At 41.8% G+C, this 18504-nt stretch overlaps 2 protein-coding genes across 7 annotated transcripts in view; one reads left to right on the forward strand and one right to left on the reverse strand.

Annotated features, from left to right (window-relative positions):
• The window catches only part of TRIL (TLR4 interactor with leucine rich repeats), a 170670-nt gene that overhangs the window by 86723 nt on the left and 65443 nt on the right, over positions 1-18504 (forward strand). The gene's annotated exons all lie outside the window — the stretch shown is intronic.
• The window catches only part of CREB5 (cAMP responsive element binding protein 5), a 386168-nt gene continuing 379446 nt past the window's right edge, over positions 11783-18504 (reverse strand). For 4 of the 5 annotated variants that reach the window (XM_032483794.1, XM_014559964.2, XM_032483795.1 and 1 more), the window contains one exon: positions 11783-18219. In XM_032483794.1, coding sequence (XP_032339685.1) covers positions 18056-18219 — 164 coding nt within the window. In that variant the 3' untranslated portion in view covers positions 11783-18055. The remainder of the gene's footprint in view (positions 18220-18504) is intronic. The other variant, XM_014559966.2, reaches the window with a different exon arrangement.

Below are 18504 nucleotides of genomic sequence, written 5' to 3' on the forward strand. Positions count from 1 at the left end.
CTTTGAGGTCTGCCCAGTGTCTTGAATGAAGAGTTTATTTGCTAAATTGAGGAAAATGCAGACAAATGTTTGTGCTTGCTAGTTGGTAAGCAGATTGGGATGCCCAGGTCACAAGGACAAGCTGGCAATCTGCTCTGAGCCGAATGCCCTGCGGCTACATCTGTGGGAACACAAGAGGGTCTAACCCAAGAGGGGACTTACGGAGTGCCTGCCGACGTCAACGACATTTCACATGCTGATCTGGCAGAGACTTCTGGGCCGAAGCCAGCTGTTGGGTAGGAGCCAGAAAATGGCTGATTGGGAGAAAGTGACTCACTGAATCAAAGGGAGAGTAGCACCGTGAGGGCTGAATGCAAAGCAGGGAGCCCAGTTTGGCTGTCTGGAGGAGCACACCCGTGTGGAGGGGGGGTAGAGAGCTCTGCTGGACGCCTGGAATGGCTCTCCCAATGCAAAAATCAGTGCCCATCCCCAGGGAAATGGCCAGGAGCTGGGCTGTGCGTGTCCATCTAGGTGTGCTTTCCAGGGAGCTTGCAAATTACATGCTATTTACGTGATGGACTATTTCACTAACTGCCTGAGGAAGTTATATGAGAAAAGTGAAGGCCATAGGCGGCACAGCGTTCAACAAAATATTCTTGTATGTGGATTTCAGAGTCCTTGGGTGAAATTTTTGAGTTGGGGCCAGCTGTGTGTGCATGCGCCTGTGCATAAGTGTGTGTGTGTGTATAAGACAGACAGACAGAGAGAGTAGGTGTGTATCTCTGACATTATTATATATATGACGTTGTGGCTTATACTCAAACACATCTCTGAGCTCTTCCTCGGTGCTAAGTAAACTGCGTGCTAAGCTGTGTGGGACTATTGAAAAGAGTAAAACGCAGAGCCCCTCCTGCAGATGCTGTCATCTAGTGGGAGAGACGACGCATATAAATATTGATGTGAAGCATATTGTGATATGTGCTGTGATAAGAATAAGATAAGGCACCATGAGAGGAGAAGAGAGGAGATGGATAGATGCACTTTAGTTGGCAATATCTTGGAAAGGCTTTGTGGAAGGTCAGGCAGTGGCCTGGGCTCAGAGGATGAGTGAGCTGGGCAGGCTCACCTGGGGTCAGGGGGTGCTCAGTGGCAGGATTCCTGGGAATCCATGTGGGCAGTCATCCAGGGAGAAGGTGCAGGCTTTGTGTGGGGAAAGGCATTACTGGGATGGTGGGGGCAGAGAGTGGGGTGGGGAGGAGAGTATAGAGGGTGTAGAAAGTTGGAAGGAAAAGGTGGTTGGAAGTGATAGTGTGGAATTCTATCCGGATGCATCAAGTTACTGAATCTGTACTTTGCTTGTTTCACGGTGAGGAGCTATTGAAGGTGTATGAGTTGGGGCAGGAGTGTGTGTGTGTGTGAGACTGTCTACGTGTGTATCTGTGGGCATGAGGGTAGGGGGGAGGGAGAGGAGGAGGTAGGAAGAGGAGCTCTGCTCTTTAAAAAGGAAGTGGGTTGGCAATTTGGGCGATGCAAGGGCGTGAATGGAGGCAGAGAGGCCAGTTAGCAGGGTCTCACAGTATCCCAGCCCAGAGACAAAGAGATTTATCAGAAATGGTAAAGAGGAGGCAGATTCTGATTTATTATGAAGGCAACGTTGCCAGGGTTTGCCAAATAACTAGAACTAGGGGTCAGAGACAGGGGTGGAAATATATGAAATATGTGCAGGGGCTCCATGGCACCAAGCTGGTCTAGGGTAGGGAAGGAGAAGGAACCACTTTGTATATCCGTGTATCCATTTATTAATGCACATACCAAACTGTTACTGAGCATGTGCATGCATGGAGCTGGGGACTGGGCTTGCAATGGAGGACTGAGACGGCTAAGGGGCCCCAGTGGCACTGGGAACTGGGGTCAGGAAATTGTGAAAGTCTTCAGCTTCTATGTTAGAGACTTGGGAGTTGGCCTCTAGAAGTGATCAGTGAATCCAGGGGCCTGAATCAAGGAGGAAGTTCACTAGTGGGAAGAAGGTCGCATAAGATTATCAGATCCTCCAATCCTCAAAGTTTCATTTAGTGTGACTTATATTTCTTTTGCTGAGAAAAAAAAATGGTATCTTTGCCGTGTATTCAAGAACACCTGTTCTTTGTTTTTATCCCCCCCCCCCCATGATCTCAATGCTATAGGCACGAATATTTAATCTTTTTAAAGTAAAGTCACCTAGGTTTAGTGCCTCTTGAACCTAAATAAAGTTACAAGTGGCAACTAAGTAGAGAATCGCTTTTCAAGAAGGACATGGGGTGTTTGGGCTCTGCGCTGGCAGGAGCCCGCACCTCTGGCATCGCTCCTGCAGGTCCGTTGCGCTGCCACCCCTGGATTGTCTCCCCCGTCCTCCGAGATTGGCCTGATCGGGTTCACTAATGGTTGGGCTCTCCTTGGTATTTGCTTACATGACACGATCAGGACACACATCTTAAATATTTCATCAGGTTTTAAGGATAGTTTTCATAACACGACATTGTGTGGCCTGCGGAGCAGACGAGGAGGGAGGAAGAAGGGTCCTGGCCTGTACTAAGTGACATCACTTTAATACACATTCTGATATTAAAATTTTGATTAACTTGATAACAAGACTGAGGTATTAAGATGTTGGTTTTCCCTGTATGGTAAAGCCATTAAAGCTCAGTGCGCTTTACTTAAGTGCGTCTTCCTTAGCTAAGTGTAATCGACTGCTGAGCGTAAAAATCATGCAGGCCTGCCCTGCGTCTTGGTTGCGCCTGGTTCGGGAGAACTGGGCATGGGCTAATTGCAGCGTTTGGCTGTTTGCATCCCAAAGTGGAGTTCAAATGCTTCTTATGATAAGTGAACACTTGGAAGGGAGTGGAAATGTATCCATTAGCTGAGAGAGCTGAATGCACTGTAGGATGCAAAAGAGCCACTGAATTTGATTATTCAGTGTTTTGTTATCTGAAACTATAAGTTAACAAGAATAAAATAACATGACCCCGAAGCCGACTTTTTATAAGCCTGAGAAGCTGCTGAGAAGCAGCTGAGAAGCAATACCACCAGAGAAACTGCCGGCATCCTTTTTGGTCTTTTCTAGGCTGCTAGCTGATTATAAAACGGTGTCTGCTTTGAAAAACATCTTCATATAAATGAATATATGAAAGTTTGCAACCAATTAAAATCACCATAGGAAACAGGTATTTCTACTTGACTATTTAAACAAACACCCTCAAGTTTTACCTTCGGCTAAATGGGCTCTAAGGATGAGAAGTCACGATTCTAGTTGGAAATATTTGCTGTATGTTTTTTTCCTCTGAAAACTCCTTGGTTCCTTTGGCCAGCTCTGTCTTCCTGATGGGTTCATCTCTTCTTAAATCATAGAGTTAAAATTTGGGTGGTCATCAGAATCACGTGGAGGGCTTGTTAAGCCAAAAATCACTGGACCTCTCTCCCAAAGTTTCTGGTTTAAAAAGTCTAAAGTAGGGTCTGAGATTTTGCATTTCCTAGGGCTGGTGCCAGGACCACACTTTGAGAACTATAGTTTGCTGTTTTCTAAGATCTCCTAGTGGCTCTGAATAAGCCAATGACCTTAATGGGGATTTTCTGTCATGATAATCGATCAATCCAAAATAATGAGATCTTTCCTGATTTCCTATTAATCAGAGAACTATCTGATCTCTACCATAAAGTAGATATTTTTACAAGTACATTTATGTAGAGTTTCCAACAACATGAATGGACCTTGAGGTTATTATGCTAAGTGAGATAAGTCAAACAGAGGATGACAAATTCCATATATATCACTTATGGGTGAAATCTAAAAAAGCCAAACTCATCAAAAATAGAGATTGAAATGTTGGTGTCCAGGGGCTGGGGTAGGAGAAAAGGAGAGATGTGGTTTAAGGTGCAAACTTAAATCTAATGCACAGCATAGTGATTATGGACAGTAATATTGTATTATAATCATCAAACTTGATAAGAGATTAGATTGTAATTATTCCCACCATAAAAAAGAAATGTGATGTCACAGAGGTGCTAGCTACCACTGTAATGACAATCATTACAATAGGTAAACGTGCCAGATCAACATGGTGTGCACCTTAAATTTATACAATGTTATAAGCCAAACATATTTCAATTATACATAAATAAATATTTTGAAAGTAAAAAATAGTGGTAGAGCAATGTAATCTTAAACATTGGATTCCATTCTTAAGAAAAGGGCTAGTCAGCTGTTGCACTTCCTACTCATTCATTTTGTTTATCAGCAGAATGGGTCTGCTGCTTTACAAAAAAATTAACGTAGGCAATCAATATGGATAATATTTCCCCTTATTGTATACTGGAGGCTTAACTTAGAACCAAATGCTGTTATTTCATGAAAGGAAAGTCTGAGGCAAGTGTTGGGGTGCAGAGCAGAAAAGGAGCAGAAAGAAACTGAATTAGAAGTAAGCAGAGGAGGCTGTGTTTCGGAATGAATGAAACCTGTATCAGCACCAGTGAATGCATGTGGGCTTCTTAGACCCTTTGGTTCCCTTTCTGTTGCTTTCTTTCCTGACCAATGTCTCCATACCAAGCCCACCTGATGGAATAGGTCTACCTAAAGGAATTCTTTTCAAACTCTAACTGCTCATCAATGACCTGAGGTTCTTATCAAAATAAAGATTCTGGTTCATTAGGTCTGGGGTGGGGCCTGAGATTCTGCATTTCTAACCAGCTACCAGGTGATTCCAGTGCGGCTGGCCCCTGATCACCAGGGCGGGCTTTGCAGCCACGCACCAGCGCAGTCGTGCAGTGCATCCTGTCATTTAAGGTGAAGCCTTAAAGCATCACATTACTTTTTCTGATTTATCCTCTTATCTTATAGCCGTGCCATCAAATGTTTGGTTGGCTTGTGTGACTGCAACCATGTACTCAGCCAAGGGGATTAATGTTTCCCTCCCTTTGTTTCAGTGGTCCTGATGCTGCCCAGTATCTGGAGATGGTTTAGCAAATGCTCTCCTTTGCTATTTTTCAAATCTTTCTCTAAGGCAGGCACCATTTTTTTTGTGCTAACTTGTTAATCTGATTTCATTTTTCAAGTGAATCTTGCTAACCAGTTTCTGGGTTTTGAAGTCAACTCTATTTTCTGAACCTTTCCCTTGATTCTGGGCCACAAAAGTCAAATAGGACAAAACAGGTGATGATCCTCATGGCTGTCTTTGGATTGCCAGGAGCCCCCAGCCTAGAAAATGGATGCTATCTGCTGATTCTTTTTTACAGGACATGCCAGCTTTCCTCATTTGCACAGTTTCAATCCTTTTCAATGCCTGATGTATATCTCTAACATCAGGACCGTTAAGTAAATTTTTATTGCGCACCTTATATATTTAAGGCACTGATCAGGTTCTCAGGTTGGTTGTAACTCAGGAGAGAAGCGTGGATGGAAGGGGAATTACTTTAGGTGAAGACAGAACTAGCGTGTTCTGCTGAGCAGTGAATCAGCAAGTAAGGAAGCAGTGCTGGTGTAAAGGCAACAGCCTTGCAAGAATCAGGGTTATCAGGGGTGGTTTCTTCCTCCTGATCTTTTCAGGATCCCCCCAACTCTCAGATTTTCAGTATCTGTATTAGGCAAAATAGATCTGGCTATTTCCACGGGTTTTGCAACTTTCAAAACCTTTTTCTACAGTCAACTCATTCAGCTTTTATAGTTTGTAGCCGGCACAGGGGAAGTTCAACTTTCTCAGTTTGAAGTCTTTTCTTCGCTTTTGAAAAATGAACATTTCCCAAGCATGGTGCTGGCCTTCGTGCAATGTCTCATGGACACCTTTTGAAATATATATTGTCGTCTTGATTTTACAGATGCAGTAGCTGAAGCCTTGAGAGGTTAATTTGCCAGGTTAAACAGCCAATGACAGGACCAGCATTCAGGCCTAGACTGACTTCAAATGTTGGCTTCAAATTGATTGTACTGACTCATGGGTTTTCTACACTTAGTAAGATTCATTTGAAAAGGAGGAAAAGGTAGAAAAGAGAGGGGAAGGGAGAACCAGCAGAGACAGAATTTAAGGTGATCAAAGCAGATTCAGCTCCCGCCATGAGACGCAGATAGAATGGCTTTGCACAAGACATTTTTCTCTTGAAATTCTTTGTTCTCAGAGGCTGGAAGATGGCAAAAGAAAAAGAAACAATTTGGCCACCCCAGTTCAGCCAGTAAGCTTGGCTTATGGCTGGCAAAATATTCTGTTCGAGATGGAGTTATTTTGTGATGTTGTTCTTAAGGTAAGTGGACCATACTCCAAGACATACCTGGAGGAAAGAGCTATGCATAGAGGGACTTCATTTAATTTGTACAAGGGGATAAGCCTTAGCTTACCTTTAAATGAGAGCTAAGGAAGTAAATATACACAGTTACCCAATGCCCTGAGCTCATTGCCATGGAAGCTTCTTACCCATTGTGGCAGATGCTGTTGGGCTGCCCAGCTGCCATCCATTCACCATATCGTCTTTGCAAAAAGGACGTTAGTGTGTTTGGATGGTGGCATGTCAGACCTCTGCAGGCCTTACCCAACATGGCACACTAGTTGGGAAGCGTGAGTCTAAGCAAGAATGATGATACAGTTCTCCACTACTGTAGCCTCTTTTAAAGCTAAGAGAGGCTAAATGACTTAAATTTGGCCAATGAAACACAACTGGGCTGGCCATGGGTAGGAATAGTGCAGGGACAATTACTGTTTTCCAAGTAAAAGAACAAAAAAGAATGTGCCTGGTACTGATCCTCCCCCTTTCTTTCTCCCTTGCCTGGGGATGTGCTCTTCTTGAGCTTCAGCAGCCATTTTGTGACTAAGAGGTGAGAGGCATCAGGGAGAGACCAAGAGTTCTGCAGAGCTGCTGGTGCTGACATCATTAAGTTTCCAGATCAGTGCCAAGAGCCCTATCTCCGTATTTCCTATTGTGTAAGAAAAATAAATCTGTGTTTAAGGCGCTGGAAGTTGAGTTGTCTGTTATCTGTTATTTTCAGTCAAAAGTATTACGTATTTATTTTACTGTGCGCTGAAGGACACATAGGGAATGAAGGACATTAGAATTCTTTATCCATTCAACAAAATATTTTAAACAATTCCATTCCCAGGCAAGTATAATGCTAGTTTTGCAAACAATCCTTAAGAAGAACAACTTAAACAATGACTTATTGTCTGAAATAGGTGTGGATATCCTTCAATACATGCAGCTTGTAGGTCTAGGGAGCCACCTTGAAGGCATGTTCTAGTCTGGTAATGCCCTGGTGTGTGGAATGAGAATGAGCAGTGGCTGGGAACAGCACTTCACCTTTCCGGTGTCAGTACAGCAGAGACTTAGAGGGTTGAAGTCCTTCAAGTGGCTTCTCATGGCAGCATTAGGAATGGAGCGTTAGTGAGATCGCCATGGCTTCCAAGAAACTCACCTGAATTAGCTCGAGTGAAAGGAGAGATTTATCTGAAGGACCTTGGACTATTTGATGGTAAAACCATGCTGTGGGGAGGGATGTGGTTGCAGTGAGCAATTAAGGACTACTTCAACAGGAAATGGCCATTTCCAGAGCTCTCTTTCTGCCCCTTGCTTCTGCTATTATGGCTTTATTTTTCTCTCTTGCAGCAGACTGAATTCCCTTCCCTGGCGGAAACTGGGCTCCTGGTAGCTCCCAAGTTTACATCTTTTAGATTGAGCTACCAGAGAGAGAGATTGACTTGCTAGGTCCCTTGTCCCGATGTCCAGTTGCTGGGGCTCATTGGGAGCTGGGGCCAGGCTGTTAGACTAAGAAGCTATGGTCAGAGGGCCAGGCCATCAATCTCCTGTGGGAGCCAGATGGGTAGACTGGGGGAAATTTCCAGAGAAGGGTGTGGTAGCAGTATTATGCAGAGTTCCTTAGGTAGCCAGTGCAGGAAAAAATCCTCACTTCATTCTGTAGGTTTATCCTGACAAAGGAAACAAGAAATGAACAGACAGCTGTGTTGATTTGAGGTCATATAGGAAATCAACAGACAATTTAGTAGGAAAATGAAGAACTATTAATTCTCACTCCAGGCTGTTATGTTCACTTGTTCTAGCCTTCTTTGATGCAATTCTCATTGCGTTCTGGGAGGCTTGTTGATAAGAGTTGCCCTATTTCCCTGTCACAAAGCCTTCTTTAGATAGTTACTGTCATACCTGGCGGGAGTGTGGGGTCAAGAGTGTTTCCTAACCTCATCCTGGACACATTATGCCAACATCCTTACAAACACAAACACATTGGAATCACCTATGGAGAATATAAGAAAAATACTGGAATGGTCTTTCTTGAAAAGTGTTAGTGTAATTAGTCAGTTTGTAAAATATGACAAGCAAAAATTTCTTCACTCTTGTTGATGGTTAATTTTTACATTTTTGGATCTTATGGCCTACAAGCTGAGCCAAAATATCCAGAAAATTTGTTGGCTTTGTAAAATTACTTTTATTTGATGGTTAATGAATATTCAATTTGTTTCAGTTCCAAGCTTTCAATAAAACAAGGATTCATTAGCCATTTGTTCATTCATCCAACAAATATTCGTTAACATCAACTCTGTGCCCAGCTTTGTGCTGTCTCCTCACTGTACTTTTTTCTCCTGGTACGTTTCCAGGATAAATGACTAGATTTCTCTGAGGTGGTTGTAGAAGTAACGATTGCTCTTTAGCAATCATTTTCTCCTCACTCCCTTTTTGGAAATCCTGCTCTGCCCCCAGAAGAAGGAGCTTTAGATCCTTGTAGCCCTCTTTCCCCAGACATAGTTGATGGTACCAGGGATAAAAGTCTGACCCCACATGGTCAATCAGATTCTCTCTCCTGAGAAATTGGGACAGAAAGACAGAAATGAAGTTGGTGTTGGGTGTTAGAGCTAAAAGACCACAGATATGCTGGGGATTGAGGCTGTCATTTTGGAGCACAAATTATGGCCCCACATCGAAGCAGTTAAGTGAGTATACAAATCAGTTTGCAGAGAGAGGGAGAGAGAGAGAGAGAAGCAGACATGGAGCAGAAGGAGAGACCATCTGGCCTCAGAGACCAAGACAAGCCAGAAAGATTAGCTATTTAATGTCTTTCCAGCATCATAATGGTAGTTGCTACCATACCTGTTTGGTACTGTACCATGGTTGGTCCATGAGCCACCTCTTACATCCTTCTAAGAAATTCACCTTCACTCAAGCCTACTTGACAGGGTTTCTCTTTCTTTAAGCAACACTCCCTGACTAGGAGGTGAATTGATGAAGGTCAAAGCCAGTGATAACAGTTGATCAAGGACTTATCCTGTGTAAATGCAATACAAACAATTATGTTTAGATACTCAGAACAATTTTCTTGTTATAAGAGTATTGAGGAATTAGAATATACTGTGAATATCAGATCTTCCTTTTTTATTTATTTAAAGGAACATGTAGGCAGATCTCTTTCTGAGCAAGAGCAAGTGACTTATGGGAGAATTTTTATAGCCCACTGGGTCTATGGTAGTAATGCAACATAGGTTTCAAGAGATTTATGGAGGATTACTGACAGTTGCCACAGTTCAGCTTCAGTTGGTACAAGGAAACAGGATGTGAGCAAAGACAGTTTCTGACAACATGTAAGATGAAACTTAGTGGTTCCTGAAAGTATCATGACTTAATTTCCAGATTTAAATATAACCATTTTCAATAACAACAAGAAAAATTACAATAATAATAACAATAATGGTTTTGCTAGGTCTACCAGCTAAAAGACCATTTTTCAGGTGCTATCATTTATCTAGCCTTTCAGTCATTCTGAAAAATCATCTGCAGTTGCCAAAAGTAAGTAGCTTCTGAAGTGGGCAAATCTAAGCCCAGACTCTATCTTTGTATTTTTAAAATCAGTATTTTTTCCCTCTTTTGTGGCCTAATTTTCATGCTTGTTCCACTAAAGTCAATGCTACTGCCATGGGAACAAGTCTCACAAAGTGTCTTGCTTTCGATTATTTTAAAAAGGGGGTCCATTGTGCTCCAGAATTTTATGATCTCAGAATGAAGATACTTGGGTCCCAAACCACAAGGCAGGTTGTCTTGCTAAGAAACGATTTTTCTTGGCTAAGAAAATATGTAATGCAGAATTAAAATGTGATCCAGTAAGCCAACCAACAATCAACCACAATAGCAAGTGTGAGATAAAAGGACATTATGAAGCCCCAGAGACAGCCAGGGATGAAAGGCAGGGTGGAGATTAGAGTTGTCTGTCCTCAAAGTATAAGTGTAGGATCGTAACAATTTTTTTAACCAATAGTAATGGCTTTAAAATCTCAAATGAGCATGGAATGGGTATTACAAAGACTCTCTTGGGAACCATGAGTGTACTGAGTGGTCTTAATGTAACAGATGGGATTGCCATTAGGACAGCAACCACCCCCCTACCCCAAATTGTTGTTTTGGTCCCAATTTCAAATATCCTGCCCAGTGTCAGGCTATGTATCAGATAACACGCCCTAGGACTTGGTTTTAAAATCTGACTCCTTATGGGCACGGAACCAGGTAGATGGGTTGGAATGTTCTGAGAACAAGGGAAAAGGCAGAAAAGAAACAATAGATCATCTGTTCACTGTGTGCCCATTGTGCATCCACTGGTCTAGATCTTGGGTCCCAAGGGCAAACAAAGTAGAAAATGCCCTTGGTCTTGTGGAACTTACATTCTACCTGGGTGGGGGAGACAGACTAAACAACAACTAAATATAAATTAGGTTAGACAGTGGTAAATGCTATAGAAAGTGTAGTCTGGGCAAGGCAGAGGTGAATGAAGAGTGAGGGTGATATAATTTTATAAAGGGTGGTCAGGAAAGGCTTAACCAATAAGGAGACAGATGGAAAAGTGAGCTCTTCTGACATTTCAGGGAAGAATATTCTGGGTAGAGGGAATGAACAATGTGTGAAAAGGCTTTCTGGTGGAGACTGCGAGGATTGTGTGAGGAACCTCAAAGATGTTAGTGGAGCTGGAGAGGTCTGATGGGGGAAGGAATATGGTACGAGATGAGCTCAGGGAATGAACAGGGTGAAGTCAGGTAGGACTTTTATAGAACTTGATAGTAAAGGATTTGGCTTTTGCTGTGAATGAGTGGAAAAGTCCTTGCAGGGTTTCAAGGTGGGGAGGAAGATGGTCTGACTTCCATTTTCAAAGGGTCCCTGTGGCTGCCAGTTGGAAGAGTACAGCAATGATCCAGATGAGAGATGCTGGTAGTTTGGACAGAACTGTAATAGTTAAATTAGTGATAAAGGATGGTCGGATTCTGGCCATGCTGATGGATCAGACTGAATGTAAGAAAAAGAAGAGAGTGACTAAAAAAAATAATAAAAGAATAAAGAAGAGGAAGGCAGGCAGGCAGAAGAGGAAGGTGGGGCAATATCTACAAGGGTCCATGCATACAGGGGCTAAGACCATCTTTAGGACTTTTCTGGAGGTCAAGCAAAGAACTCCAGGATATAACTGCCTGACTAGTTTGCATGTAATTCTTGGTTCCTAGACACAACTTAAACGTGAATTTACATTAGTTGCATTTCTTGACTGTTAAAATCTGCCAATTCCACAGTGAAGTTTAGTTGTGTGGCCAACCCGCTGTGATGAATGTGTTAGACTTTTGGCCTCAGTTGGGAAGTTGGATGGAAGAGGCAGTGGGAGGGCAGTTATGGTCTGGGAAGGAGAAAAATCTTACCTGCTTTTGTCCCTAGGTGATGGTCAGCCTTGGTTTATGAGGCATGAATGAGATCTTATGCAGAATAGATGTCATTATCCCCAAACCCAAATTTCATCATACAAAGGGTACGTCTATTATTTGCATTTGAGTGCTTTATTATATTGGAATTGCAGTGATATTATTAACATTTGTACAAATGCACAAAATCTTGTCTCTTCTTGCTAGAAAGAGATGTAAAAATCTGACCTAGTTGAACAGTATTAATGAACTCATTGTCCATTGGTAACAATAAATGTGTTCACGATGCAACAAAAAGCTTAACATAAAATTAAACATATTAAATGCTGCAGCAAGTATTTACACGTATGTCCCCCCCAATTTTTTTCTCCTTCCAATAAGGAAGGTGGTTGCTTTACAAATAGACAGACAAACACAAATGCTTTGCTGTTTACAATTACAAACAACCCCCCCCCCAGTCCAGAACGTAAAGTGACAGCACCTTTTTTGAGGACTTCCTTAGTTAACACTTACTTTTGCACAATGCTAAACTTTTTTTCTTTTAGTTCTATTTTTGGACAATATTTATATTCCAATTGTCCTAGAACACTGTGTTTGAGCCACGTTTCTGGGTCTTTTGAGAAGATCCCAAACCCCATGTCCTCTCCAGGGAGGACATTTCAAGCTTATCTTTTCTCCAAGACAAACCTCAAAGGCAGAACTCCTCTCTCTATGAGGCAAGTGTGATTTAGCAGAACGTAGAAGGAAAGAGGGCGAGCAGGTCTTCCATTCTACTGGCTGGTGGTGGGGACGGGTCGCTTCGCGGACTCCCCCTCCACTGCAGCACTGCTGACACCCTTCACCAGCTCCTGTAGCATCTACAGTCTTAGTACCCTAAAGGAGCAAACTAAACTCGAGTGACCTTATTGTGCATAAGATTTAAATGATGTATTTAAAGCTAATTTATTCAGGTTCCACATTCTTAGTCCTGAGGCTAAAATGATTCAGTTTTTGAAAAAAAAATCCTATAACATTCTCTCATATGAAACTCAATGTAAGAAAATCTTAAATGGCTTAAGAAGAGCTTTCTAAATCCTGGCTTCTAATGAGCTAGATATTGTAAGTTGGTCTAAATCTAACAGCTGATAATTATTGATTCCCGCTCTGATGATAAGCTTGGAAAGGTATCAGAGTGCCACTTAAGAATATTAATCTTTTAACAAATGCTGGCAATTTGGCCTTACCCCCCTCTTCAACTTGTGGTTAAATAGCTTTTTCAAAAAATAGACAATTTATAAGGAAAAAAATATATAAACACTCTTTAAGCAATTTGGCTATAAGCATTACATCACTGAAAAACTTCACAAGAAATAGTAAAATATTTTGAATGGACATACACTTTTTTATTTTCACAACATGATGAGCTAGGGTTTTTTTTTCTTCCTTTGTTTTGGTATTGAATTTTGCTTGTAAGTTTATTGCTTCAGTGTCTTCTTGTCCTTTCTTAGATTATAATTGTCAAAGAGAGGTGCTGTCCCTAATTATGGTACAAGGCAACATAGTATTTCTGAGACCTAGGAATGAAATAGTTAGGGCCACTGTTTTTTCAGCAGCCCAGAGAGACGAAGGTGAAGACAACAGTCCCACGTGCACCATGATGCACAGACGAGTAAGTCTCCTGGCTCATTCAGGACACTTTGGTTTGAAGGATGAGATAGAAAATTCTTAAACGTAGCATAGCTGTTGCCTCGCATCTGTTGCATAATATATATTTTTTAAAAAGCATGCTATGAATAAAGGGGTAAAGAGTATAAACTGGCTCTTCTCCTTGGCATTCCTGTAGCAGGCTTCACCTAGGCAGACGTGAGAAACGTGTCTTGGCTATGCGACCTGTGAACGCACGCAAAGGTACCTGGTGCAAATACTCTGTAAAGTATTTTTAAACGATGCAGCTCGGAGCCTTAGAGGAAGCGTGGGGGAATTGGGAAGGGGAGATCGAAGGCAGGTTTGAGGACAGGGAGGAGGTTCAAAAGAGAACAAGAGAAACTGATGGGTTAGAAACGCTAAAGTGCAATTTCAAAATATAAATTATTTTCAAAGCAGAAGAGAGATTCTAAGTTACGATTGTTCGCATAGGCACGGTTTTATTCCAATTTAAATGGGTTCTTCCCTTTCCCTTCTCAGATATACTGCATAATGGAACTTGGATGGCTTAAAGCTACTGCACATTGTTTGGGAAGAGACAAGAAGAGCACGAAGGAAGCTAAATAGTGCAAGGCATTCCAGGAAGGTGGGGTGGGTGGAGAGAAGCAGAGATGAAGTTGTTCTTACACTTTTACAAGAAAGCTGTTCCAGTTATAGTTACTGATTCCCTTTAGCTGAACTCTGCTTCCTAAAGGAAACAGCTAACTTTAAAAATGAAAAGAGATAGATGTTTCAAAACTGTTCCGAACATAGATTAAAAAATAACTCACAGAGCAATAAAAAAAAATCCTTGAAATTTCTATGCATAGAGATCTAAACAAACATTTCCACCAAATGATGGAGAATAGCCATTTGAAACCCTGAAAAAGGAAGATACACACGACTAGAGTAGTTTATTATGAACTAATACTTTAAAAACAAGTAGATTCTATAGAAGAATATTGTTCAAATGGAATGTTTAAAATAACATTTATTAATAAATATCTTATAAAATTCTAAATTAATAGATTCCTGTTCAGATTTTGCTTTGGTCCTTGAATTCCACTGTATACACACATACATACATATATATATTTTTAGATGGTTTTTATTAACCAGAAAGAAGCACATTCTATCCTAACTGGATGGCTAGTTTTCTAGCAGTTACAGATGCTTAAAACCTCCCCCAGCAAAAGGCTGGTCTTTTATCGCAGCTGGTTGAAGATCTGAATGACAAACTCAACTAACACACTAAAATTTACTTAGCCAACAGGCCACAACCACCTGAACATTCGCCACGGATGCCCCTCGATTCAGAACAAGCACTGAGTTTGATTTCATTGAACGAATAGGCTCCAAAGAGCAACTACTCCGAGTGAGTCCCCTAATTACAAGCATGCACGCAGTGACTGCAAACAGATTGCTCGTCCCCACAGGCCGTGAGAAGGCCGCCTAGCACACGCTGACGGGGAGGGGAGTGGGGCGGTGAGCGAAGTGTAAAGGGAAAGCCTCTGGCCTCACGCCGGGCGCGCGGGCGCATGCATCCGCGGGCAGGATCTGCACTCTACCTGTCCCGGCATACGCTGAGAAGTATCTTCAGGAGAAACAATTAAGATGTGAACGCCTCAGTTTAGGTGAGGACTCCCCTGGTGGAAGCGCTATCAGGTGTACCCATCTGGGCTGCTGACTCCGCTCACGGGAGGCGGGGGTGGGGCCGTCGCCAGGCAGGCTGGCAGCGACTGCAGAGGCAGATCCTGCCCCAAAGGCCCTCGTGTGCGTGGGCGAGGCAGCGCCGCCGGCCCTTCCCTCCTCAGGGCAGGGGCCCTGACGGTCACTGCCATTGTACTGGGGACAGCTGGATGGATGACCCAGTGACTGAGCGGGAGAGGAGAACGGGACAGAAAGCGATGTTTCCCCGGACTGGCAAAAAAGTGTGGGACAAGAAGGAGGGAATTTCAGGCAGACGGCTTATTCTACGGTAGGGTGACAGTTAGGCCTTCGTGCGAAATAATTCATATTGATAAGCTGAGCGCTGGATTTGATCAATGAGCCTTTCTGTCCAAGATTTCAAGACGCTCTGACAACTCGCTGGCATCTTCCATTTATTGTATTTCCACACTGCTAATGAACATACCTAAAGCCCCGAGTATAACAAGAAGACAGTTTATTCTAATTATACGTTGAGGCCCGTTTGCTAACGTGTGTGTGTGGTTGGTTTGCCTGCTTAGCATAAAAAACAGACATAATTGAGCTATACATAATGCACGTCAGTCAAACTGTCAGGTTGCTGAATTAAGAAAACTTGGGCAAGTTCTTAACTGCAGAGGCTTTCGGTTTAACAACTAAATATTTCAATCAAGAGGTGGAACAGAAGTAAAGTAAACCATCATTTTAGTGACAGCCCACTCCTTGGACATTCTGATATCACCAGTGGATTTTTTAAAAATCCATTTCATTAAGTGCTATGCATGCAGTAAAGAATTTTTCACTTAAAGAAAAAAAGTAAAAATTTAAAAAACCCAAACAAATATTTCAATGAGCTCTTTCTCCTTTTTAGGGGGACACATAAATGGTCCTAGGAAGGAGTTTTGAAAAAATTATTTTTGATTTCGAAATAGAGACAAGAATATTAACTGCTTTTTTAGTAGCTAAATCTTAAACTTCTTAGAAAACCAGCTAGGTTAAACCATTCAGCGATTACGGCTGGGATTCAAAACAAAACAAAACAACTATGAATTCAGTATTTAAAATACTTAAAATGATATGTTTGTCTAAAATATAATAGAAAATCCTTTTCATTTGCATTTTTTTCTTTTTTCTCTTTTCTCTTTTTTTTTTTGCTTTTGCTTTTGTTTTGATTTTTTTAGACCATATATCCAAGTTTTGAGAAACTCAAAACTTTCTTTTGAAAGCACTGCATACATGAAAAGATTGTTGATAAATACTGATTTAAAAAGTAAGTTATTGGATAAAACTGAAACTAGTTATAAAAACCATGCTTCAGGACACTTATATTTTCTTTTTCTTCTCCAAAATAGATTATTACACTATAGTGAGAGAAAAAAACACATCCTTCCCTTTTCTGAACTCTTATAAAAGCTACACCATTTGTAAAATACTATTCTTTTAAATCTCATAATCCCTCTCTTTCACACACACACACACACACACACACACACTCTCGTGTTCAGAGGTCAAGCATTCAAATGGAGATGAAACACCAGCACCTGCCTAGACTGCTACAGAAGAACATTAGCCCCTGTTACTTGCGAGATGCGATTTTAAAACCTTAGCACAGTAGAATGGCTTGTTTCAAGGAGGCACAACTGTGGTTGGGGACTGTCTGCTTTTTATAATGGGCAAGTCCACGAAAGCTGCTGAAAATATAAATCAGAATTATTCAGAAGAGTGGAGTAGCCCTACCATGGGATTCTTTCAGCAGCCAAAGAGCGCTTTACCTGTTGTGGGAGGGCTGAAAGCACCCCTATGGAAACATTAGGTTTTCTTTCTCTCTTTGTTCCTCCAGTAGTTCGTCTACTTTCACCCACCAGAACAGCAAAGCTGGTTCCATAGGCTTAAGAAAAAAAATAATAATAAATCTTAGGCTATTAGCAGCTGACGACTGAACAATGTAATCTGTGTAGTGAATAGAGCCCTTCTGAATTATTATATAGTACATGAATTTTCAACATTATAGACAGGCCATATAAAACCAGTTGTAATTCGAGGGTGTGATGTTATAGCCCCGCATTATAATTTGGACTTTCACAATTGAGGCTTACAAAGCTCCCTTCCCTAGTGTCTCCACAGCTGGTATTCAACAGTGCTTCACCTATGGCTAAGCCACCTTTTATTTGCCCTGATTATTAAAAACATTAAATCAGGCCCATTAAACATCTCCTGGTTACTATTTTGCAAAAAGTAGGAGTCGAATGAACTCCAGCTGTAGGTCACAGGCAAGGGAAGCCATGGCTAGGTCCACATTAGCTTTCTTTTTTTTCCTTTAAACATTATTTTCTTCTTTACATGCAATGCTAAAGGGGGAGAAATAAAACAGAAGAAAGTAAAAATAAAGAGTAAACAGGGAGCCCAGGTAAAAGTGGAAATGGAAAGGAAAATTGGGCATTTGAGGAAGTGGACCAAGAGGAGGAGGAGAGGTGATGAGATGCTTGGTGGTTTTATTTGGACATCAATGGATCTTGTACGTTTTTATAGTAAGAGAAGCACAGTTGTGGAAAAGGTTCTGTGTTTATCTGGGATTCTGGTGACATCACAGCACAAACTCAACATGAGTTATGGCATCATCAGACTTCTCCCCCAGTTCCCCTGCAATCTGTTTATTGGACATCTAGGTACGCCTCATTTTGGCTAAAAGCTGCGGTTTAACAGGATTCAACGTTTCAGGCAAAGGGTTGGACTGATAAGAATGAAACCATGACTATATACAGAAAGAGTTCAGTTTATAAACAAGTAACTGGTACCAGAAAATCGGAGAAAAGCACCAAAGCATTTCCCAAGCTGATAGATTATTAATTGCATAACTCCCTTTTTTTCTTATATAACTAAGTATAAAAGACAACATTTCCATAATAACTATAAAAATGAAAGCCAGTCTGTGAAGGGCTGAGGAGTCTTTCAGGTCTGAGTTAGTTCTAAAAATGCCCTTAAACGAAAGGACGCAGGATATGCGACAGCTCTTCTTGGAGGCAAGGTCTGACCGGCAGGCTTTAGAGAATGGGATTCAGGTCTGTTCTGTGAGTGGTGAGCTGACTGAGGGTGGAGCTTCCCACCACTTCGCTGACCGCTGAGGAAGTGGTGATGGTGTTATGCTGGATGACTTGCTGCTGAGAGCACGTGGGGACGGGACTGGCAGGAGGGCTGCTCTCTGGACCTAGGGAGAAACACACACGCACACCAATATAGCTCTCTCCTGGGTGGACTTGAGGACTACTCAAAAAAACATTCCTAGATGTTTACTAGAAATAGAAGCACTTCGCATATATTTTCTCCCAGGGTTAATTTCAAAATTGATTTTAAACTGTCATCACAAAGCTATGCCTTCCCAGTTTATAGCTACAAGCAAAGCCATGCTTTCAAGATCAGCAACGTGATTTGATGTGGTTGAGTCCTGGTGTGTGAACTCTCCATCTTGTCTTTTCAAATAGCCATCCATATA

The sequence above is a fragment of the Camelus ferus genome, chromosome 7 (genome assembly GCF_009834535.1).
Source record: "Camelus ferus isolate YT-003-E chromosome 7, BCGSAC_Cfer_1.0, whole genome shotgun sequence".
Lineage (NCBI taxonomy): Eukaryota > Metazoa > Chordata > Mammalia > Artiodactyla > Camelidae > Camelus > Camelus ferus.